Source organism: Solanum verrucosum, unplaced genomic scaffold (assembly GCF_900185275.1).
Source record: "Solanum verrucosum unplaced genomic scaffold, falcon-dt-bn FXZP01000254.1, whole genome shotgun sequence".
Taxonomy (NCBI): domain Eukaryota; kingdom Viridiplantae; phylum Streptophyta; class Magnoliopsida; order Solanales; family Solanaceae; genus Solanum; species Solanum verrucosum.
This window is the reverse complement of record NW_026019983.1, coordinates 286,772-306,608: the sequence shown is the minus strand read 5'-3', so window position 1 is coordinate 306,608 and position 19,837 is coordinate 286,772. Positions and strand designations below refer to the sequence as shown.

The window sequence follows — 19,837 nt, the reverse complement described above, 5'->3', positions numbered from 1 at the left end:
TCACCACTTCCCCCTCTTTCTCTTCTACACAAAAAAATCCACTGTACCTAAAAGAAGAGTTTCAAAGGAAGAAACAATCTTTGGTATTTTGTTTTCTTCTTCTCTCTCTGTATGTGAGTAAGAAAAAAAACAGAAAAAATGGTGAGGAAGAGTAGTATGGGGTGTGGGAATTACGTTGTCGTATTGGTGCTTTTGTTCTTTGGGGCTATGAAAGTGAGATCGGATTCATCAGATCACAAGTATAAATCTGGAGAAGAAGTCCCTTTGTATGCAAATAAAGTTGGTCCTTTTCATAATCCAAGGTAACCCTTTTGACCCTTTTAATTTTTCTCATTAAAGATTTCATTTTTATGAGTTTTTTTGGTTTTTGGTACGTTTTTGATATCTGGGTTGAAATCAAGATTTTGTTTTGTGTAGTATTGGGATGATTGTTATTGGGGGAAGTGTTGCTGGGATTTGCTGTATTTTGGGTGTATTGCTAAGTTTGATCAATATGTATTAGTTTTGGGATGTAGTATACATTTTGTAGGCATTTTGATATTTGGGGAAAATGATTTGGGGAAATATTGCTGGGATTTGCTGGATTTTGGATGTATTGCTGAGTTTGCTCAATTTATATTAGTGGGCCACCTTTGTTTATGAGAATTGTGAGCTTTATTTGAATGTAGTTTACATTTTGGACGTGTTGAGTATACTGTTTTGGGTAGTGTTGGAATGAAAGGGGGAATCTTGTTTGGATTTGCTGAATTTTGGGTGTATTGCTGAGTTTTCTCAATGTATAATACTGGTCACCTTTGTTTCTGAGAATCGCGAGCTTGCTTTGATTGTAGTATACATTTTGTACGTGTTGCGTATCTGGGTAATAGTTGAGATTTTGTTTTGGATAATGTTGGATTGAAAAGGGGAAATCTTGTGAGAACTTTGTTGAGTTTTGGGTATATTGGAGTTTGCTCGATGTGTGTTAGTAGTTCACCTTTGTTTCTGAGATCTGAGAGCTTCATTTGTATGTAGTTTACATGTTGTACGTGTTAAATATCTGGGAAAAAGTTAAAGATTTTGTTTTGGGTTGTGTTGGATTGGAAAGGGGAAATCTTGTCGAGAGTTTGCTGAAGTTTGGCTGTATTGTTGAGTTTTCTCAATGTATATTAGTTGGGTCATCTTTGTTTCTGAGAATTGTGAGCTTCTTTTGGTTGTAGCTTGCATGTTGTCTGTGTTGAATATTTGAGCAAACGTCAAGATTTTGTTTTGGGCTGTGTTGGATTGAAAATGGGAAAACTTGATGAGAATTTGCTGAATTTTGGGTGTAATGTTGATCTGTTTCAATTTATATTTGCTGGTCATCTTCTGAGAATTGGGAGATTTTCTTTTACGTTTTGGTTGTAACATTACATTTTGACGTGCTGAATTTCTTAAAAAAGTAGATTTGGAATGGATTCTAGGGGAAACTTATATGATATTTGCTGGATTTTGGCAGTAATTGTCAATGTATGTTGATGAGTCTACTTGGTTATTGAGTATTGTGAATCTTTTCATCTGAGAGTTTATCTGTATATCTACAAGTAAGGAGAAAGACATTGTCCAACGTCTTGGTTCTTCTACATGCTAGATCAAATTTAATGTAGTCCATTTTGTAAGAGCACTGTTAAAAGAGAACGGGACAAAGGGCTTGTCTTTTATGCTTTCGATGTTTGGATATGGGAAGAGTTTTGTGGTGTGCATGCCAGTAGTTTTTTGAAAAAGACTTCTTCTACTTCTTTTATCTTGTTTCGGCTCTTATGCTTGCTAAGTTTGTGTCTTGGCACATTAGATATCATTAGCATTTTTTTAGGATATATTCTGTATATGATTGACCGAAGTTATAGGTGTTTTTATGATGACAAACAATTGTAGAACAAGGAAAAGAAGCTTCATAAGAGTGAGAAAGCCAGACCTATCTTCCAAGAGCTAGTCTAAACCATCACTTAGTCCTCTGTTCAGAAAATTATTTTGGTGAAAGGTAGCTACTGAGATATAATCATGAAAAACGGAGTACTTTCATCCATTTTGCTTAACCTGAGAGCTTTGCAGACAGCTCTATGCATAAGAGTTATTGTAGCATTAATCACTTTGCTTTAGATATTGAAAGATTCAAATTTTGTTCTGAATTTTGGTACTTGCTTATTCATGAGCATGGTAGTATGGAGTACCCATAAATTTCCTCACACTTGTTTGCAAGCAAAGTTCTAAAATGGACATACTTATACTCACAAAGAGTCTTTTCAAGTTTTGTGTGTGTGTCAATGCTCACTCTCTCTTTTGATAATTCAATATATTGTATTGTTAATACACCAAGATGGTTTCAAAAGCATGTACAATGTGGATATATGGTGTGTCCTTATTCCTTTAAGAAAGAATAGCGGAACTACCTAGTAGCTATGCTAGAAATTTTTCACTTTCCCCGTGGATGATACTTATCTCAGCGGTCACTTGCACAGGAGCAGGAATTATACTGATCACTCTGAGTCTCTAGATATGGAGGCAAAAACATTCAGCATGTGCTAAGTGCCTTTTTTGGATGTTTTTGTTTTTTTTTTGAGAATTGGTAAACATTGTATTCTTCAGCATTAAGGATATGCTGGGGACCTTTAAAAAATTCAGAAAAGAACAAAAAGCATAAGACTTACAAGGATCCTAAGAGTTCTAAAAGTTGATCTGAATCCTCTAATCCTATCTCTTTACACCAAAAATATAGAGATACAATGCAATTCCATTTAACCTTGTGAATGGAATTGGATATATCTTCAAAATTCCTACTATTCCTCTCCTTCCACACTGTCCACCAAATGCAATGTGGAATCAAATTCCACCAGGTCTTCTGTCTCTTGCTACCTCCTCTCCTTATCCAACAACTAAGTAAATCAGCTGTATGTTCGGGCATAGTCCATTTCACTTCTAAATAGTTGAGAAACATGGACCATATTTCTGTTGTGAAAGTACAATGTAAGAATAGGTGACTGTTAGTTTCCCCCGTCTTTCCACATAAAGAGCACCACGGAAGTATGATCTTTCTTTTCTTCCTCAAGACTTCATGTGTCAAGCATGCCTTTCTAATGACCAGCCAAGTAAAGCATTTAACTTTTGTTGGTGCTGCAGTCCTCCAGATATTTTTCCATGAATTCTGGTATCTGCTACTTTGCGAGTTGCACTCCTTTTTATATGCCCTGCCAACTGTGAAGATCCCATCCTCACTGTGTGACCATCTAACAACATCATTGTCAGTATTGGTGCCTGCAAAATCCCCCACTTCCTCCAACAATTTGGCTACTCTCTCTATTTCCCAATCATTTAGAAGTCTTCTGAAATAGAGATTCCAACCTTGTACTATCCAGCAATCACTGATCATTGCCTCAGAATTGGTGCACAAAATAAATAGATCAGGAAACAGGTCTTTTAGGGGGTTTGTTTGATCCATACATCCCACCAGAATCTAGTTCTCCTTCCATCCCCCACCTTGATATGTAAATTTGCTTCTAACTTGGGCCATAAGTTTCTAATAGGTCTCCAAACCCCCACTCCATAAGCATCCGTGCTTATGTTACTACACCAGAATCCATCCTCCCCATATTTACATTTAATCAAATCTTTCCACAAAGCTTGCCTCTCCTCAGTGTATCTCCACAACCATTTCATCAAAAGACTGTTGTTATGCTTCCTCAAATCTCTGATGCCCAAGCCACCTTTATCTTTTCTATGCAAAACTGTCGCCCACTTGACCAAATTGTATCCTTTGTTCTCTTTGCAACCATGCCAAAGGAAATCTCTCCTAAGTTTGCCCAATTTCTTCCTGGAATGGTCGTTTAGTGACTTCTCTTTGATTTCTCCCCTGGAGAGTTGTCTGCATCGTTGTTTGCAAATTGCTGCTGAAATGATTTCTTGCTTACTGCAATTAAACAGCAATTGATGCATCTTCCCTGGAGTGTGTCTTTAGCTGTTTCTCGCACTTACTCTGAGGAGTGCAAAGCATTGAGTTAGTGAAAATTGACTCCTTTGATGCAGTATATAAACTGAAAAAACTTCGGTGACTCAGTTTAAACTATTGAATAACTCTGATTGTTACTTCTACTTATCAAAATATTTTTGATTGTACTTCTCTAGCACATGCTACATTTACTGTTCTCCACTTAGATCTCAAATTTTTCCACTCAATTGCAGTGAAACATATCGCTACTTTGATCTTCCTTTTTGTTCTCCAGGTCAGGTTCATTTCTCTGCCCTCTCTTGCTCTAATATCTTTGGCCCTTTTTAGCTTTTATTGTTGACTACATTTTAACAACCATTGGAATATGTATCTATTCATGCTCTTGCTTTAGGTCATGTAAAAGATAAAACTGAAGCTCTTGGTGAGGTGTTGAATGGAGATCGTTTAGTCACTGCTCCATACAAACTTGACTTCACAAATGATCGAGAAACCGAGGTAGTTTGCAAGAAGACATTGTCGAAGGAAGAAGTTGCAAGATTCCGTGATGCTGTTGCCAAGGACTACTACTTCCAGATGTTCTATGATGACCTTCCTATTTGGGGTTTCATTGGTAAGGTAGATAAGGAGGGGAAAGCTGACCCCAGTGAGTACAAATATTACCTATTTAAACATCTTCATTTTGACATCCATCACAACAAAGACCGTGTGATTGAAGTCAATGCACGAACTGACCCCAATGCGCTAGTGGACATAACTGAAGATAAGGAAATTGATGTAGACTTCATGTACTCTGTAAAATGGAAGGAAACAGGCATCCCTTTTGAGAAAAGGATGGAAAAATATTCGCAGACTTCAGCTTTACCACATCATTTGGAGATCCACTGGTTCTCTATCATTAATTCTTGTGTCACAGTTTTGCTCTTAACTGGTTTCCTTGCTACAATTCTGATGCGTGTCCTTAAAAATGACTTTGTCAAGTAAGTAACAAAAACTTTGTTGGGTAACATACTTATTAATTAAGGAGCTTGTACTTATTCTATGGCATTTACTGTTTTGGTTAAAGATATGCCCATGATGAGGAAGCAGCTGATGACCAAGAAGAAACTGGGTGGAAGTACATTCATGGTGATGTATTTAGGTACCCGAAGCAGAAGTCACTTTTTGCAGCAGCCCTGGGTTCTGGCACACAGTTGTTTACCCTGTGAGTATGCATGCCTATAATATGGGTTTATTTAGTTCGAGATTTGCAAAATCCATTCAGCTCTCGAGATAAATTTCTTTGACAAATGTTAATTCTTGCCGCCTTTTTTTCCCAGGGCAATTTTCATATTCATACTTGCTCTTGTTGGTGTTTTTTACCCCTACAACCGAGGAGCTCTTTTCACAGCTTTGGTGGTTATTTACGCTCTTACATCAGGAATTGCTGGCTATACTGCAGCATCATTCTATTGCCAACTTGAAGGGAAAAATTGGGTAAGAAAGTATGGAGAGAATTATTTTGGTGGTTGTAAAGTAGCCAAAATTTCCTGCAAGTGCATCTCTTATTTTGTTTACTCAGATCCCTGATTTTCATATTTCTCTTCTGTTAGTTGAGGTCTCTTGGTTTTGACATGGAGTAGTCATGATAGGATTTTTAATAGCAAGGTGAAAACTTCCTCCGCGAATTTAGTTTAACAGAGCGTATTCTGCAGTACAAGTCTTGTTTTATGGGAGGGGAAATGGTGGACTCTATTTCCTAAAGATCCTCCCCACATAAGGGATCTTGGACAATGCATCCCACAATAGCTTAACTAATTCTTTTGCCCCTATATCAATAATCTTTTTAGCTATACAAAAAAAAACTTTTGGCAACACACCCTAGCATATTTCAAAAATGATTCTATTAACATCATTACCCCTTAACTTAAAGCAACCTATCCTTCTATTTGGTTCTGTTGGATGGAAGAGTACATGAATTTTACTTTTTAGGTGGATTATTGAAGGTGGATGGACAGGAGGAGGAGTAGATGTGTCTTGACTGGAGGGTCGGAGAGGGGAAGAAAAGAAGGGAAGGACTTGAATAAAGGAGCAAAGAGGAAAAACAGAAAACGGAGGGGTTCACTGTTGAGTGAACAAGAGATTTGAGGAGGAATTGGAAATAAGAGAGATGGAAGAAATTGAGAAGATGGATAAAGATAAAATTTGAGGGGGGGGGGGGGGGAGGTGTTAAGTAGGATTTCAAATTTAAAATTTAGTAGAAATGTAGTGGGATTTTGATTAAAGGGCAGTTAGCAGTTAGCAAGCCACAATAGAATTAGGGGAAATTTTGAGAGCACAAGATAGACTTTTGTATTGTGAATGAGGAGCTTCTCTTCCTTCAATTAGAATCATCTTTGGCCTTCCCTTGCAACAACAATTGCTGCGCCTTAGTCCAAACTTATCAAGGGTTAGTTATATAAATTTTCATTGTCCCTTATGCCTCATCTGGACCTGTTTCATCTCATTACAGAAACTTGTCTTTTAAGACAAATTAATGTTACTAAAACTAGAGGTTATTCACATTTTACACTGACAAACAAATCTGTAAAAAAATATTATTTAAAAGCACTCTTAATTTAATTGTACGCACATGGAACTTTAATTCTGATTGGTTGGTATCACCTGTATGGAATTTTGCTTCCGATTTTACTATGCTCTTTTTTAGGATTGCATGAATTTTGTAAGATAGACACTCTTTTGTAGACCTAAGTTGTGCGGACTCTTCAATTTCGATGCCGCACCCATGTCGGATTCTTCCAAAATACACTACTTTTGGAGAATCCAACACGCATCCATTGGCGATTTTGAAGAGTCCGATCAACATAGTTGTAGACAACTTCCTATTTTAAGTTTACCCCCTTCCCTTTCACTGTCTTTTCTCTCCCCCTCTCTTTTCACATCTTTTGCCTTGCAACTTATTATCATTGAAACCGAATTCAGTGGTTCCTAACAATTAATGTAGTGGTTGGCCCTTTCGTGGAGTTAATAATTACTTGACATTGTTTGGTTGGTTTCCGGTAGAAAGAAGAAAATGTGTACTGATCTCAAATTCAATTTCCTTTTACAGGTAAGGAACTTGTTGTTGACAGGAGGTCTGTTCTGTGGGCCGTTGCTTCTAACTTTTTGCTTCCTTAATTCTGTTGCAATTGGGTATCATGCCACTGCAGCACTTCCTTTCGGTACCATTGTGGTTATTTTCCTCATATGGGCCCTTGTGACATCACCATTGCTGGTCTTGGGAGGAATTGCAGGAAAGAATAGCAAGGCAGAATTTCAAGCTCCAACCCGAACAACAAAGTATCCGAGAGAGATACCACAATTACCATGGTATCGTGGAGCTCTTCCTCAGATGGCAATGGCTGGGTTCTTGCCTTTCAGTGCTATCTACATTGAACTCTACTACATATTTGCCAGCGTGTGGGGTCATAGGATTTACACGATTTACAGTATCTTATTCATAGTTTTCATCATTCTGATCATTGTCACTGCATTTATTACGGTGGCTTTGACATACTTCCAACTTGCCGCAGAAGACCATGAATGGTGGTGGAGGTAAGTTAATAGTACTTAATTGATCCAATTCTTTTCAAACAGTCTAAGGATGCAAAAAATGAATCGAGTACTAAAAACTGTGTACTTTTGTTGAATGCATCAAATGATTATCCTTTCCCAGGCGTACATAGAACTCCGAATGTTCCTGTGTATTGCATGTTAATATGTCACTAATAATATGCTGCACGATCATGCCAAGTATTCGTTAGTGTGTTTAAGTAGGTCAGTTGTATTGTTGTGGAAATTTGTTCTTTACTTTTCATGTCTTTGCAGTTGGTAAGCAAATACCAAATCATCTCTTCTGCTTGTAACTCTTTTCTTGAAAGCTGACAATATTTTGTTTTTGAAAATACATGTTATTTGTCGAGTCTCTAACATGTACGTTGATCTTCTAGGTCATTCGTTTGTGGTGGATCAACCGGCTTGTTCATCTATGGCTACTGCCTGTATTACTATTATGCCCGATCAGACATGTCAGGTTTCATGCAAACCTCATTCTTCTTTGGTTACATGGCTTGCATTTGCTATGCCTTCTTCCTCATGCTTGGAACTGTTGGTTTCCGAGCTGCTTTGTTTTTCGTCCGCCACATATACCGCTCAATCAAGTGCGAGTAAGATGCAGAATTCCACATTAGCCTGGTTCAACCGGTAAGCTTCTCATTTTACATTTCAACTTTTTTTTTTTATCACAACATATGTTACTCAGATCCTCCAAAGATGTCAGCACACCCCTTCCGGGATCCTCCAAAACCAAAAAATAGCTCATTTGTTGGACGATCTGAGCAACATAACTCGTAGACTGTAGAATACATCAAGTTTTCATCTGGCTAAACTACATGCGATGTTCATGGAAGAATGCAACAGGGGATTGTGTTTTTGGTGTAAAAATCGTCAACGTGCTTGGAGTAGTGCTACACATGTTAGATCCATTTAGAATTTGGTGTGGAGCAACAAAGCAGAAGAAGTTCAAATCAGTGCTCTTTTTATTGTGTTTAGAACAAAGAGTCTATAAATAGTTTTAGCTTCAGCTTAATTTTCCTAGTTTTAACCTTCTTAATATATAGAATATGGTTCTGTTAATTGCATCCTAAGCTGTTTATGTTCCAATTGTTGTGTTATTCATACTTGTTACACTAAACTAGTTTTCAACGTTTGTTATTAGAATGCAAGTTATACACCATCATCTTACTGCGCAAATAAATCAAAAATAGCAGAAACTACGAACATTGTACCTAAACATGTGACGTTTGGGGAGGATAGAGTGTATGTAGACTTTACCCCTACCTTGGCAGGTGGAGAGGTTGTTCTCGAAAGACCTTTGGAAGAATGTTTCGTTTCTAATAGACCTTCGACTAAATGAAAGCAAAAACACAACATTTATGAGCTTCTGTTAAATCTAACAAATATAAATTATTGAATATTTGATAGAGATTAAAAGTTTTGATTTTTTTACAAACTTATGGACAAACTATTCTGTGATTTTCTCAAGAAATAATAGTTTGCTTTGTTCATACAACACAATATATATATATATAACAGCATACCTAGTGTGATTTTGAAAAGAGTGAGGTCAGAGAAAAATAGAATGTACGCAAATATTACTTTTTCTCACAATATTTTTGAGAGTTTTGTTTCCACTATGAACATTATATATACAAGTTTCTTAGTATAAATAGTTTTTAACACAATCAACATAATTTAATCTCTTCTTTCTATTTTTTTTTATTTTTTATTATATACTTTTATTAAACTTTGAACCAATAGAGAAAATACAACAACAAAAATAAATAAATAAATAAATCAAACTCCACCAGTGACACTACCATTAAAGATCTCAATAGTGTCACCTTGACAAACATGATGCCATCTAAATGAACGATCATCATCCATAACATTTTGTTTATAAATAAAAAAATACCCTTCTTGTGGAAGCTCTAATTCCAATTTTTGCAACTCTTTCTTCAAGTGTCCCACATTGTCTGATGGATTAATTTCGATCGGAATTTTATTAGTGCCACATTTCGATAAAACCATAATTCTTAATTTCTTCAGTCCGCTTCCGTTACTATTCATGGGCAATCCCAAAGAAGTAATAGTTGTTGTTGTTGGTGCGGACACCATGATCGTACTAGGTCTGATACTAACATTGATTTCTGAATTATCTATAAGTCCATATTCTTGAAGAGTCTGATGATCGATCAATTCGATTCCATTTGCATGCATGACTAATTTACTCACATGTACACCTTCCATATCATGAATTCTCTCTTTTACCCTCCTAACACTATCCGTAACGTCCACCTCTAACGCGACTCCGAGTTTGGACATTGGCATTTTGAGGAGGAGTTGGATTTTTCTCGTTAGAGATGATGGTGATGGTTCTGTCTTGACCACGTTATTCTTGTCCGGTTCGGATTCTACGACGAGTTGAATGTGAGAACGATCGAGGATATCAGAATAATGAACGTTTAAATGGTCGTCTAACACGTTACCTTTGAAGATTAGAGTTTGTTTTGGTATAGGAATACCTTGATCTCTTTGGATCTTGTCTTTGATCTCTAAAATAGTGTCAAAATATCCAACTTCGATTGCAAATGACCTTCCTTTTGTTGGTTGAATGAATACATCCATTTACACAAATTATGTTTCGTGCTTGTGAAAATATACTGAATATATTATTGCTATGCTGCCAAATCTTCACTATTAATTTAGTCAAAAATAAAACTATTGCATAATTTAAATTAATAAATAATAGGGTACCATAAATATAGGTGAAAGAAGATTCAACAAATTTCATTTTGCTACTAAATATATGGATAGTTACAACAATATCCGATAATGCATGAGAGTCATTTGTTTGCTTTTTTTCACTTTTTTATGTTTTTGTCAAAATTCTATTTAATTATTTATTTATTACTTTTTTCGACAACATAATTGTGATTTATATGTACAAGTTGCTAAATGCTATTAATATCACATGGATAAAAAATAAGGTGTACTCGATATTTATACCAATCTAATGAATACACAAAACATATTTTTCTATACTTTGTTATCATAAGAAAAATAGTAATTCAAAATTCATATCCCTATTTAAATTGAAATAATCGAATGGAAATAGGACACTTTAATTTGAATTTGAATTCATGTTGATATCAAAAAAAAAAAAAAAACATTGGCATTTATTTTTGAAATTTCTATTTCAAAATAATTTTCAAACTTGAAGTTTTATGGTGATGACACTTATCATTACAAATTGTTTTGCATCTGCTATTCTATTTAGATAGATACTCCTTTCATTCAAAATATGTGGATGTGTTCGGATTTCGAAAAAAATGAGTTTTTTAATTGTGATTTTTTTCCGTATGCCTTTTAAATACTCTAAGTTGTTAATTGTTGCATCTTATAATATTTTTATGTGATTTTCAGATACATAAATTATATTTCAAAAAATTAAAGATCTTGTGTTCAAATTCACGGTCAAAATAAAACATTCGACTCTCAGATGTTCAAATTATGATACATAAATTGGGACAAAGAGAGAAGTTATCTAATACACGTTGTTACCTTATTTTTTCACTTAATAAAGATGAATTATGAATTTATTTTCACTTAAATAATGTTTAAGTTTGTAGAAAAAATGAAAAAGTAAAAAATCTTTAATAAAAAAAGAATGAAAGAAAGACTCTATTATACTTTTAACAATAAATATTTTGGATCTTTGAATAAAACTATTCAAACTTTTATATATATTAGTAAAATATATTAAATTGCTTATAACAATATTCCAGATAATATATCGCAAGCACACGATTAAATAAATAAAAAAAACTAATCTCCACCAATACACTACCCTTAAAGATCTCAATTGTGTCACCTTGACAAATATGGCATCCTTCGATTAGAATTTTCTTAGTACTATGTAGTATATTTAGACAAAATTATGGAGTAATTATTAATTTCTTTGGTCCGTTTTAGTTATTCACGGACGATTCTGAAGAAGTTGTTGTTGTCGGTGGGAATGCAATGGTACCAGACCTGATACTAACATCAATTTCTGAATTATCTGAAAATCCATAATCTTGAAGGCGGTAATGATCAATCAATTCGAGTCCATTCACACGCAGTATTAATTTACTCACTTGTATGCCTTTCATTTCGTGGATTCTCTCTTTTACCCTTCGAAGGCTAACCGTAACGTCCGCCTTTAACATGATAATTGATTTGGTCGACGTCGGCATTTTGAGAAGGAGTTTGATTTTTTGATGGTCCAACTTAACCACAACATTCTTATTCGGTTCGAAATCTGTGACGAGTTGAATGTGAGATCGGTCAAGGATATCAGAGTAATGAACATTTAGATCATCAGCTAAAACGTTACCTTTGAAGATTAGAGTTTGTTTTGGTATTGGAATACCTTGATATTTTTGTATCTTCTCTTTTACCTCTAAAATAGTGTCAAAATAGCCAACTTCAATTGCAAATGAACATCCTTTTGTTGGATAAAAAAACAAATCCATTTGACTTCGATATCACGAATAATAATATCTAAATTATCAAATTAGTTTGTCGTCGAGAACTGAATTATATAAAGATTTTCAGTCTGAATTTAGTTAAAACAGAACATTCAAGGTTAAATTTATAAGAAAAAAATGGTGAATGAATATTAAAGAAGATTAGATTTTGGTACTAAATATTTGATATTTTATGGATAGTCATTTATTTATTTTTTCCACATTCTGTAAATGTTTTTTTCTATTATTTTTTTTGGTCAAAATATTAAGATCTGTTTTTAGTCTTCTATTTAATGTCTTTACTTTTTTTATTAGATAATTTTGATTCACCATTTAATAAAATATTCAACATTTTAAGAATATCATTTGTTCATAATTAATAATTAGCATATAAATGGACACTGATATCACTAAATTATAGTTAATTAATATATGTTTTTACCTTAATCCATCATTTAATTAGCATAAGTATTTTCTTATAGGATCATATCCATTGACTTGTGGTATTTATAGAAAAATGATTAAAATTTCATTCTTATAATGTAGAAGTTTAATTGTATGACATGATTAATTTTCTATATTTGATCCGCTGTACTTTTTTTTTATTTTTCATTTGGTGTCTGATAAGTTCATTAAAGTTTGACTAATTCAGATTCACGCCAAGTAAGATCATTTGGGAGCCTGCCAAAGATTTCTTGACTCTATTTTATTTCAATACAATTAATATTTTTCTTTCTTAGATCAATAAAATTAGGAGTTTTTAGACTAGACATCCTTTAAATTAAATCTCATATTTATCCCTTCACCAACATACAAATCGTTATTATACTAAAAATGTTCTTGACAAATTTATGAATTTGTTAGAGCCACACATATATTTCTTTAATAGTTCATTACTAATAACAAGTTTTTACCAAACAAAAAAAAGAATAACCCAGAGTTACTGCTCAAATAATTGTTGAGGGTTATATGTAGCAACTCTTTAAATGTGTGTTGGTGCTATTTAATTATAGATCATGAAAATAATTAGAGGTCTCAGATTTATTCAGACTCTAATATAATTAGATACGGAGCATTGGACATTAGGTGTGAAATAAAAATAAAAAGAAGATCAAAATTAATAATATATATGTTGTCTCTTAATTATCATAAATTATAATCTTGATCATTGTGTTTTATGACTACGCATATTTAGTTTTCAAATAATTAAAGTATATATCTTTTACCTCATTATATAGTTGACAACTCAAAAAACAAATGAATAAAAAATTAACACATATTTTTCAATCCACCTTTTAGGGATCCATTTAGTTCTTCTTATATGAAGCATATATACTTGCTAGTTTTGACCCCAAATATTATATTTTGCCACATAAACTTTAAGTTTAATCATATTTCATTACGTTGTTTATAAATATCAGATACCAACTGAGAAACAAAAGCACTTGCTAAGAATTAGTCCCAAGTTATTTTATTTTATTTTAAGTTATTTGTTCAGCGTCTTTTTTTTTTCATCTAGCATCAGAAAATATTCATTTTGAAATCTGATTAATTTGAATTTGAGTTCAAAAAAGTTTCATTTTGGAGGTAAATTGCTCTTTATCACATGTAATTTCATTTTCACAACTCAAATACGAGACTTATAATTAAGAATAAAACAGTACTCATAACTTTATCGCAAAATTTGGTGGTCCATATATTTGTTAATAGTTCATTAACCTAAAGTATGATAATAAAAGCAAAGCATGTGAGTATACAAAAAGCAAGCACTACCAAAACTTAGTGGAAGAATGTATACCTAATTACTATTTTAATCAAATAAATTAATTAGCTTTGCCTTACAATAACTTATCTTCATCAAAGCAAAACCTGTAATTAACTTACTATTATAAGTTTTGGATTAGTACCAGCTATTTAAAAATTAGAAGAATAAAGAAAATACACTAATTAAGTTTAGTGGATGTGCTTTTCTAGGTGGTGGGCAACAAATGAGTGAGCACAAAAATTAATAAATCTTAATTTTTTTTCTTTAATTTTAATATATTTTTTATTTTATTTATTCGTTTATTTAATATCACGAGAAGCAAGCTCAACAAGATATTTTTCTATTCGACTACCTCGAGCAGCGTGCCAAGCGGCGGGGTAACGTGAAGATGTCGGTAATTTTTGGGATTAAGGCTTAAACTCTTGTGTTTAATATGTTAATTAGTAGTGTTGGGTGTTAGGGTGTCACGTGCAAGTCTTGTGATGGACTTGGGGGACAAATAAATAAATAAAAATATAAAAAAAATATTTTTTTCACATTAATTTAGAATTTTAAAAATTAACCTAGGATGTGGGGTTTAAGGATAGACTAAATATTAAAAATGTTCTTGGGAACATTAAATCATGGAGATTGGTGATTAGTTAATTTGGACTAATGTATATCTTGCTAAATGATATTTGATTTTTTTAAAGATCAAATACTAATACGAGAAAGTTTAACATTATCCTTCGTTCGAGAAGTATGTTAGCTCAAGACGAATAACTTAGAGTAGAAGAATCAATGGATCGATTTATAAATTTTCACTTGTATTTTTCATTGATAAATTAACTTTCTATATATTTATTTGTGATTGCAATTGTTTAATCTTCATACTCTCAATTCATTCTAAGCACTTATCAGCTTCAACACTTTTATCTAATAAATAACTGTTTATTATAAAATTAATTCTAAAGTTTAAAAGTATTTTTCAATACTTAATGCTTAGTAGTATACTTTCGCTAGTCCCTTTTATATGATACTCTTTTTTTCTATAGTCAATTTCATTTTATATGATACTCTTATAATTTGTTATTACGTTAAATTAAAGATAACTACGTATAACTGTCTCGATTAAATGAATGATTATATATACTATATGTTATGGTAATTAGAGACATAGGGGACATGATGAAGACTAGTAACCTTATATTTAGTTACATCTCTTTTTTTGTGAAACATTTAAAAGTGGGCATAGATTGAGAGAGAAAAGTGGAAGACATATTTTCTTTTTTGGCAGATTGAGAATCTTTTGTGGGACTAACAACATAAATGACTTGTACCATAATAACTCTCATAAATTATTTTGCTTAATTCAAACATAGAATAATTCCCACATTTGTATTTGTGGACAATATAAAAGAAATTTTACACTACCAGATCACCTTAAGTCAAATAATTATATAGCAAGGGGATATATGAAAGTTCAGTACGCTCCAAAAAACTTCACCTATGTGATCGATCTTCTTATCGACATGTCTTCTTTCTTTTGGTGAAATATATCAATATTCAAGCTCTAGTCCAGTCTTCTTGTGTGTTATAAATCTTTTACATGTGTTGGTTGAGATCATTAAATCGAAAATTCACTAATAATGACTTAATCAGGTTTAATTCTAGAGATCGAGCTGCATTTCTACATTCCATCTTGTCTAACCCTCTAGGCTCTAAGACTCTAACCATGTACAAGTAAAATACATAAAAAGTGGAAATAATTATGAAAAACATATTTATTTTATACTGTCAGCGTATATTAATGTAAATCCTTTCTTGAAACATGTCAAAAAAAAAAAATGTTAACAAACATACAATCAGAGTAATGTCATGCATGTTTCATATACTATAACCAAATGCATGTTGTGTACTTTTTTTTAATATTATTCTTTATTAAACGCCAATACCCACTATAACCATCTTTTTCTCTGACTCTCTAATGTCCCACCATTCTCTTTGGCTTTTCCCATAATTTAAATTATTTTAAACATTAAAAAAAAAATGATACCTACAACTCCACTCTTCAATTCCTCAAAGTTCCTTTTTTTCATGTATACTTTGAAATGTCCCATTAGAAATTAAACATCGCCATATTTTGTCCTACAGCAAGTCAACAGCAAGAAGAAGCTGGTTAGTTTGATTAATTTCTTGTGTTGTTTGTCTAGTTTTTGTGTATGTTGTTCGGATTCTTCAAAAACGCCTGATGGATACGTGTTAGATTCTTCGTAGTCCATTTTTGAAAGATCTGACACGGGTGCAACAACAGTTTTGGAGAGTTGGAGAGTCTGAGCAATATAGGTGTTTTTGTGGCTTAGATTTTAATATACTATTGCTTTGTGTTGATTACCTTATGTCTTCTTCATTAATCTTTTGTTTGAAATCTTGAAAATAAATGGTTTCCTCATGTTTGGAGGTTAATTAAGTTCATAAAGAAAAAGAAGTTATCATTCTATTTGCAATTTTCTTGCAGCTGAAAATCTAGAAGAATTGAATGTGTTTTGTTTATTTCAAGTTATAGACTATGTTGCTCGGACTCTCTGAAAATGTTGTTGTACCCGTGTCGGATCCTCCAAGAATATACTATTTTTGGAGTATCCAACACATACCTGTCGATATTTTTGAAGAGTCTGAGCAACATAGGTTATATATCTCTTTGTGGAATAAAGATCTAATATAAACAAGAGTGTGCTTTGCTGTAAATCTTTCTTCAATCAACTTGCTATAGTTTTGTTAATTTTCTTGAATTTATTTATAACAAGTGATCTTGGACAAAGACAAGTACTTTAAGTGGAGCAATGTGGATAGTGATGATTCATATAACTAAATTACTTAGAATTTAGGTATAGTAGTAGTAGTAGTTGTTGTTGTATAGAATTAATAACTCATATTCATGAGTCAGCATACTTAGTTTATAAAGTTTTGGATAGTAGAAAAAAACCTAGCACTCTCACTAAGTTAGTTGAAGGTGGAGCCAGGATTTGAACGTTATGGGTTCTAGGATAGTGACATCAGGTGTTAGTTAATAGTTATTGAGTTCTGAATTTTATTTGTGTACATATTTAGTAAATTTCATTATCCTAATACATAATTTGGAGTTTGGACTAAAACTACTTTGTTTGCCCGGACCTGTAGCTGAACTTCTAGCTCCGCCTCAAATCTCCGGCTCTCAATGACTATATTAGCTAAATTATGGTGTTGTTAGTCCTTTGAGAAGTGTTCCAAAATGGTAGATGTTGGTGTTAAGTCTCACTTATATGTGTGGTTCCCTTTGATAGTGTGAGATTTACTTCTAAATGTACATGAAACATATTAAAATTTCTATATATTGATAAAAGAGAGCTTCCCGGTGCATGAAGCATCCCGCATTCATGCATGATTCAGGGTGAAAGGCCACACCACGAGGGGTGTTACGTAGGTGGCCTACCCTGAACCAAGCATCAGTGACTGATTCCATAGATCAATCCGTTGTTGATAATGGACTAAAAAATTATAGAATTCGCGAGGTTCAAACTGTACTCGAAACTTGATTCTTGAATTTGTTTCATCAGCATGTTGTTTACTTAAGAGTATATGTTTACTAAACCAACCCTTTTTATTGTTATATGCAGGACAATGTTAGTAATTTGCTTCAATTGATCACTAGATAGTGTTAATAAGTTGTTAATATTTAACCAAAGATGCAAACACCAAGATTCAATCTTGAAGTTGAGGCCTTGTTTGAAGATGATTCAGATATTACTAGCCAAGTAGCGTCTAACATATGCGTGGGTGAAACGTTCACGGACCCTTCCAAGAACAGAGTTATAGATTTCACACAGTTAAGTTCAGAACATGTGTCACTTGACTTGTCTCTCAGCCAGGACTCGATAGGCGGTTTTTCAGTATCCAGCACAAGTGAAAGCAGCAATGAACTTGCAACTACACAAACATCGGTATCAGGACCGGGATTTCAACGAGTTTTTAGTTGCAATTTCTGCCAGAGGAAGTTCTATAGTTCACAGGCACTTGGTGGACATCAGAATGCACATAAAAGAGAACGAACACTAGCTAAACGTGCTATGAGAATGGGCGTTTTCTCTGAAAGGTACGCTAACTTGGCGTCTTTACCTTTACATGGATCTACAATAAGGTCTTTAGGGATCAAAGCACATGCTTCACTACACCAGATGTCTGCACCAGCAATTAGGCCACTCAATTTTAAAAGCGCGAGATTTGAGTATGGTAATCGCCAGAGTCCACCTCTGTACATGGAAAATGATGATGCTGATCAATTAGTACTATGGCCTGGCAGTTTCCGTCAAGTGACGAATCCTGGTACCTCTCATACTAATTTTTCTCTTGATGGATGTTCAAATGTGACATTGACTCCATACGTCGAAAAAGATGAACCAATTGCACCAGATCTCACTCTGAGGCTTTGAGATATTTGACAGCAAATAGCCAAACATCACTTAGCTTTCTTGTTTCTATTTGTATAGTGAGATATATTGTTCTATGTGTGGATACTATGCACAATGCCCTATGGTGCTCAGACTCTTCAAAACATGTTGTCTGGTGCTTGACGGATCCTTCAAAAGTAGTTTATATTTTGAGGATCCGATACTGGTGTTGCAACATTTTTGAAAAGTCTGAACAACATAACTCAGGCCAGTGTGATTCGAACACTACATGATTGTTTTACAATTTGAATGTATTAGTAATGACTTGTAACGGTTATCATACTTCGTATTTTCTCCTTATATGACTGCATTACTTTTTTAAGTATCGATGACTATAAGTTATAACTCTGTGTGTGTGTTGATGTCTAGACAAGTTCGAGTTACTTTCAACTATGTGCTTATTCATATGAAGTTAGCCTCAGAGCACATATAACATTGAGTTATGAACTTTTTCTTTTCGTTATTATTGCTTTCATTAGTCGTTGTCTCGTAAACAGTTAAAGGGGTATGGATTGAGACTTCAATGTAGGTCCTGCCTTGAGAGGTTTGAGGCCAACACTAAGCTCTATTTATGTGCGGTGTGTGTGTGTAAAATACATGTGTTACAACTTGTGATTATATGTTACATGTTGTGCTCTGCCTATATGAGCATGCTCACATGGTCGGTCCCAGACCTGAATAAACGATGAGGGTTGTGGTAGGTTGACATATAACATAAACTAGTAAATTTATGATGAATCCTCATAATACGTTATTGTTGTTGTGCAACTTATGAAAATGGAAGTACCAAGATAGACTTAGAAACTCCTAGTACAACATAAACTCCCAATTGTGAAAATCCTAGGAAGGTTCTTGTACTAGTTAGGAACTTTCTATTATCAGCTATATTGCTCGGACTCTCTAAAAATGTTGTCACATCCGTATCAGATCCTCTAAAAGAGCACTGTTTTTGGAGAATCCAAGACATACCTGACAATATTTTTAAAAAGTTCGAACAACATAGATTATCTGAACTCAATGATTCTTACTCAAAGTTGGTGCCATCAATTTGACTTTGAGAAAAATTGACCTACTAATAATGACTGTTACAACTATTCCAAATTGGACTCTTTTTTTGGGCTTTTTCTAACTGTATACTCATATCCCAAATTTGGTCAATTGTATACTGATAGAGTTTGATTCTACTGTTGTACCTGTTGACTTATTATATATATACTACCATAATTTGCAAAAAGAGAAGAAGATTTAATATTATTTTTTATGTATTACAAATTTTAGCTAGTATATATTATAATATATAGTTACTGTATAATTTGTATACACACTGTATACTAAACATTATTTTTAGCAAAACAATGGTACTAATAGTTCCCTTTTGGAAGTATCACATAAAACATTTCGTGAGTAAGGTTAATTAAGGATTGAGAAAAATTTATTGTCAAAAAAACATTTCTCACCCACCCCAACCTACCTTATGTATTCGAGGAAGAGGTCGGAATTGAAAAAAAAAACAGATTCCACATAAATGAGACATGCAGATAGGACGAGAGGAGTAGTTTCTTGA

At 33.5% G+C, this 19,837-nt stretch overlaps 3 protein-coding genes across 4 annotated transcripts; 2 read left to right on the top strand and 1 right to left on the bottom strand.

Moving 5' to 3' along the window:
- The first annotated feature begins 40 nt into the window (after positions 1-40).
- On the top strand, positions 41-8,613 carry LOC125817940 (transmembrane 9 superfamily member 3-like). Of its 2 annotated transcripts, none has more exons than XM_049497444.1 (8): positions 41-302; positions 4,192-4,232; positions 4,350-4,935; positions 5,022-5,159; positions 5,275-5,431; positions 7,044-7,528; positions 7,924-8,176; positions 8,393-8,613. In XM_049497444.1, the coding sequence occupies exons 1-7, from the start codon at positions 139-141 to the stop codon at positions 8,141-8,143; spliced, it is 1,791 nt and encodes a 596-aa protein (XP_049353401.1). In that variant the 5' UTR covers positions 41-138; the 3' UTR covers positions 8,144-8,176; positions 8,393-8,613. The 2 variants fall into 2 exon arrangements, with proteins under 2 accessions (XP_049353401.1, XP_049353402.1); XM_049497445.1 differs by having other exon boundaries at positions 111-302; positions 8,383-8,613.
- Positions 8,614-9,328: 715 nt separating this feature from the next.
- LOC125817877 (ubiquitin domain-containing protein 7SL RNA2-like) lies at positions 9,329-10,176 on the bottom strand. The gene has a single exon (XM_049497384.1). The coding sequence runs from the start codon at positions 10,157-10,159 to the stop codon at positions 9,329-9,331; it is 831 nt and encodes a 276-aa protein (XP_049353341.1). The 5' UTR covers positions 10,160-10,176.
- Positions 10,177-15,736: 5,560 nt separating this feature from the next.
- On the top strand, positions 15,737-18,347 carry LOC125817838 (zinc finger protein 4-like). The gene is made up of 2 exons (XM_049497350.1): positions 15,737-15,964; positions 17,443-18,347. The coding sequence occupies exon 2, from the start codon at positions 17,512-17,514 to the stop codon at positions 18,253-18,255; it is 744 nt and encodes a 247-aa protein (XP_049353307.1). The 5' UTR covers positions 15,737-15,964; positions 17,443-17,511; the 3' UTR covers positions 18,256-18,347.
- Positions 18,348-19,837: the final 1,490 nt, after the last annotated feature.

Excerpts from the sequence above, each read along its gene's own strand:
- LOC125817940 (XM_049497444.1), top strand. The coding sequence starts at position 139 with ATGGTGAGGAAGAGTAGTATGGGGTGTGGGAATTACGTTGTCGTATTG. Across the intron at positions 4,233-4,349 it reads TCTTCCTTTTTGTTCTCCAG|GTCATGTAAAAGATAAAACT; the intron begins GTCAGGTTCATT and ends CTCTTGCTTTAG. Across the intron at positions 4,936-5,021 it reads CTTAAAAATGACTTTGTCAA|ATATGCCCATGATGAGGAAG; the intron begins GTAAGTAACAAA and ends TTTTGGTTAAAG.
- LOC125817838 (XM_049497350.1), top strand. The coding sequence starts at position 17,512 with ATGCAAACACCAAGATTCAATCTTGAAGTTGAGGCCTTGTTTGAAGAT.
- LOC125817877 (XM_049497384.1), bottom strand. The coding sequence starts at position 10,159 with ATGGATGTATTCATTCAACCAACAAAAGGAAGGTCATTTGCAATCGAA.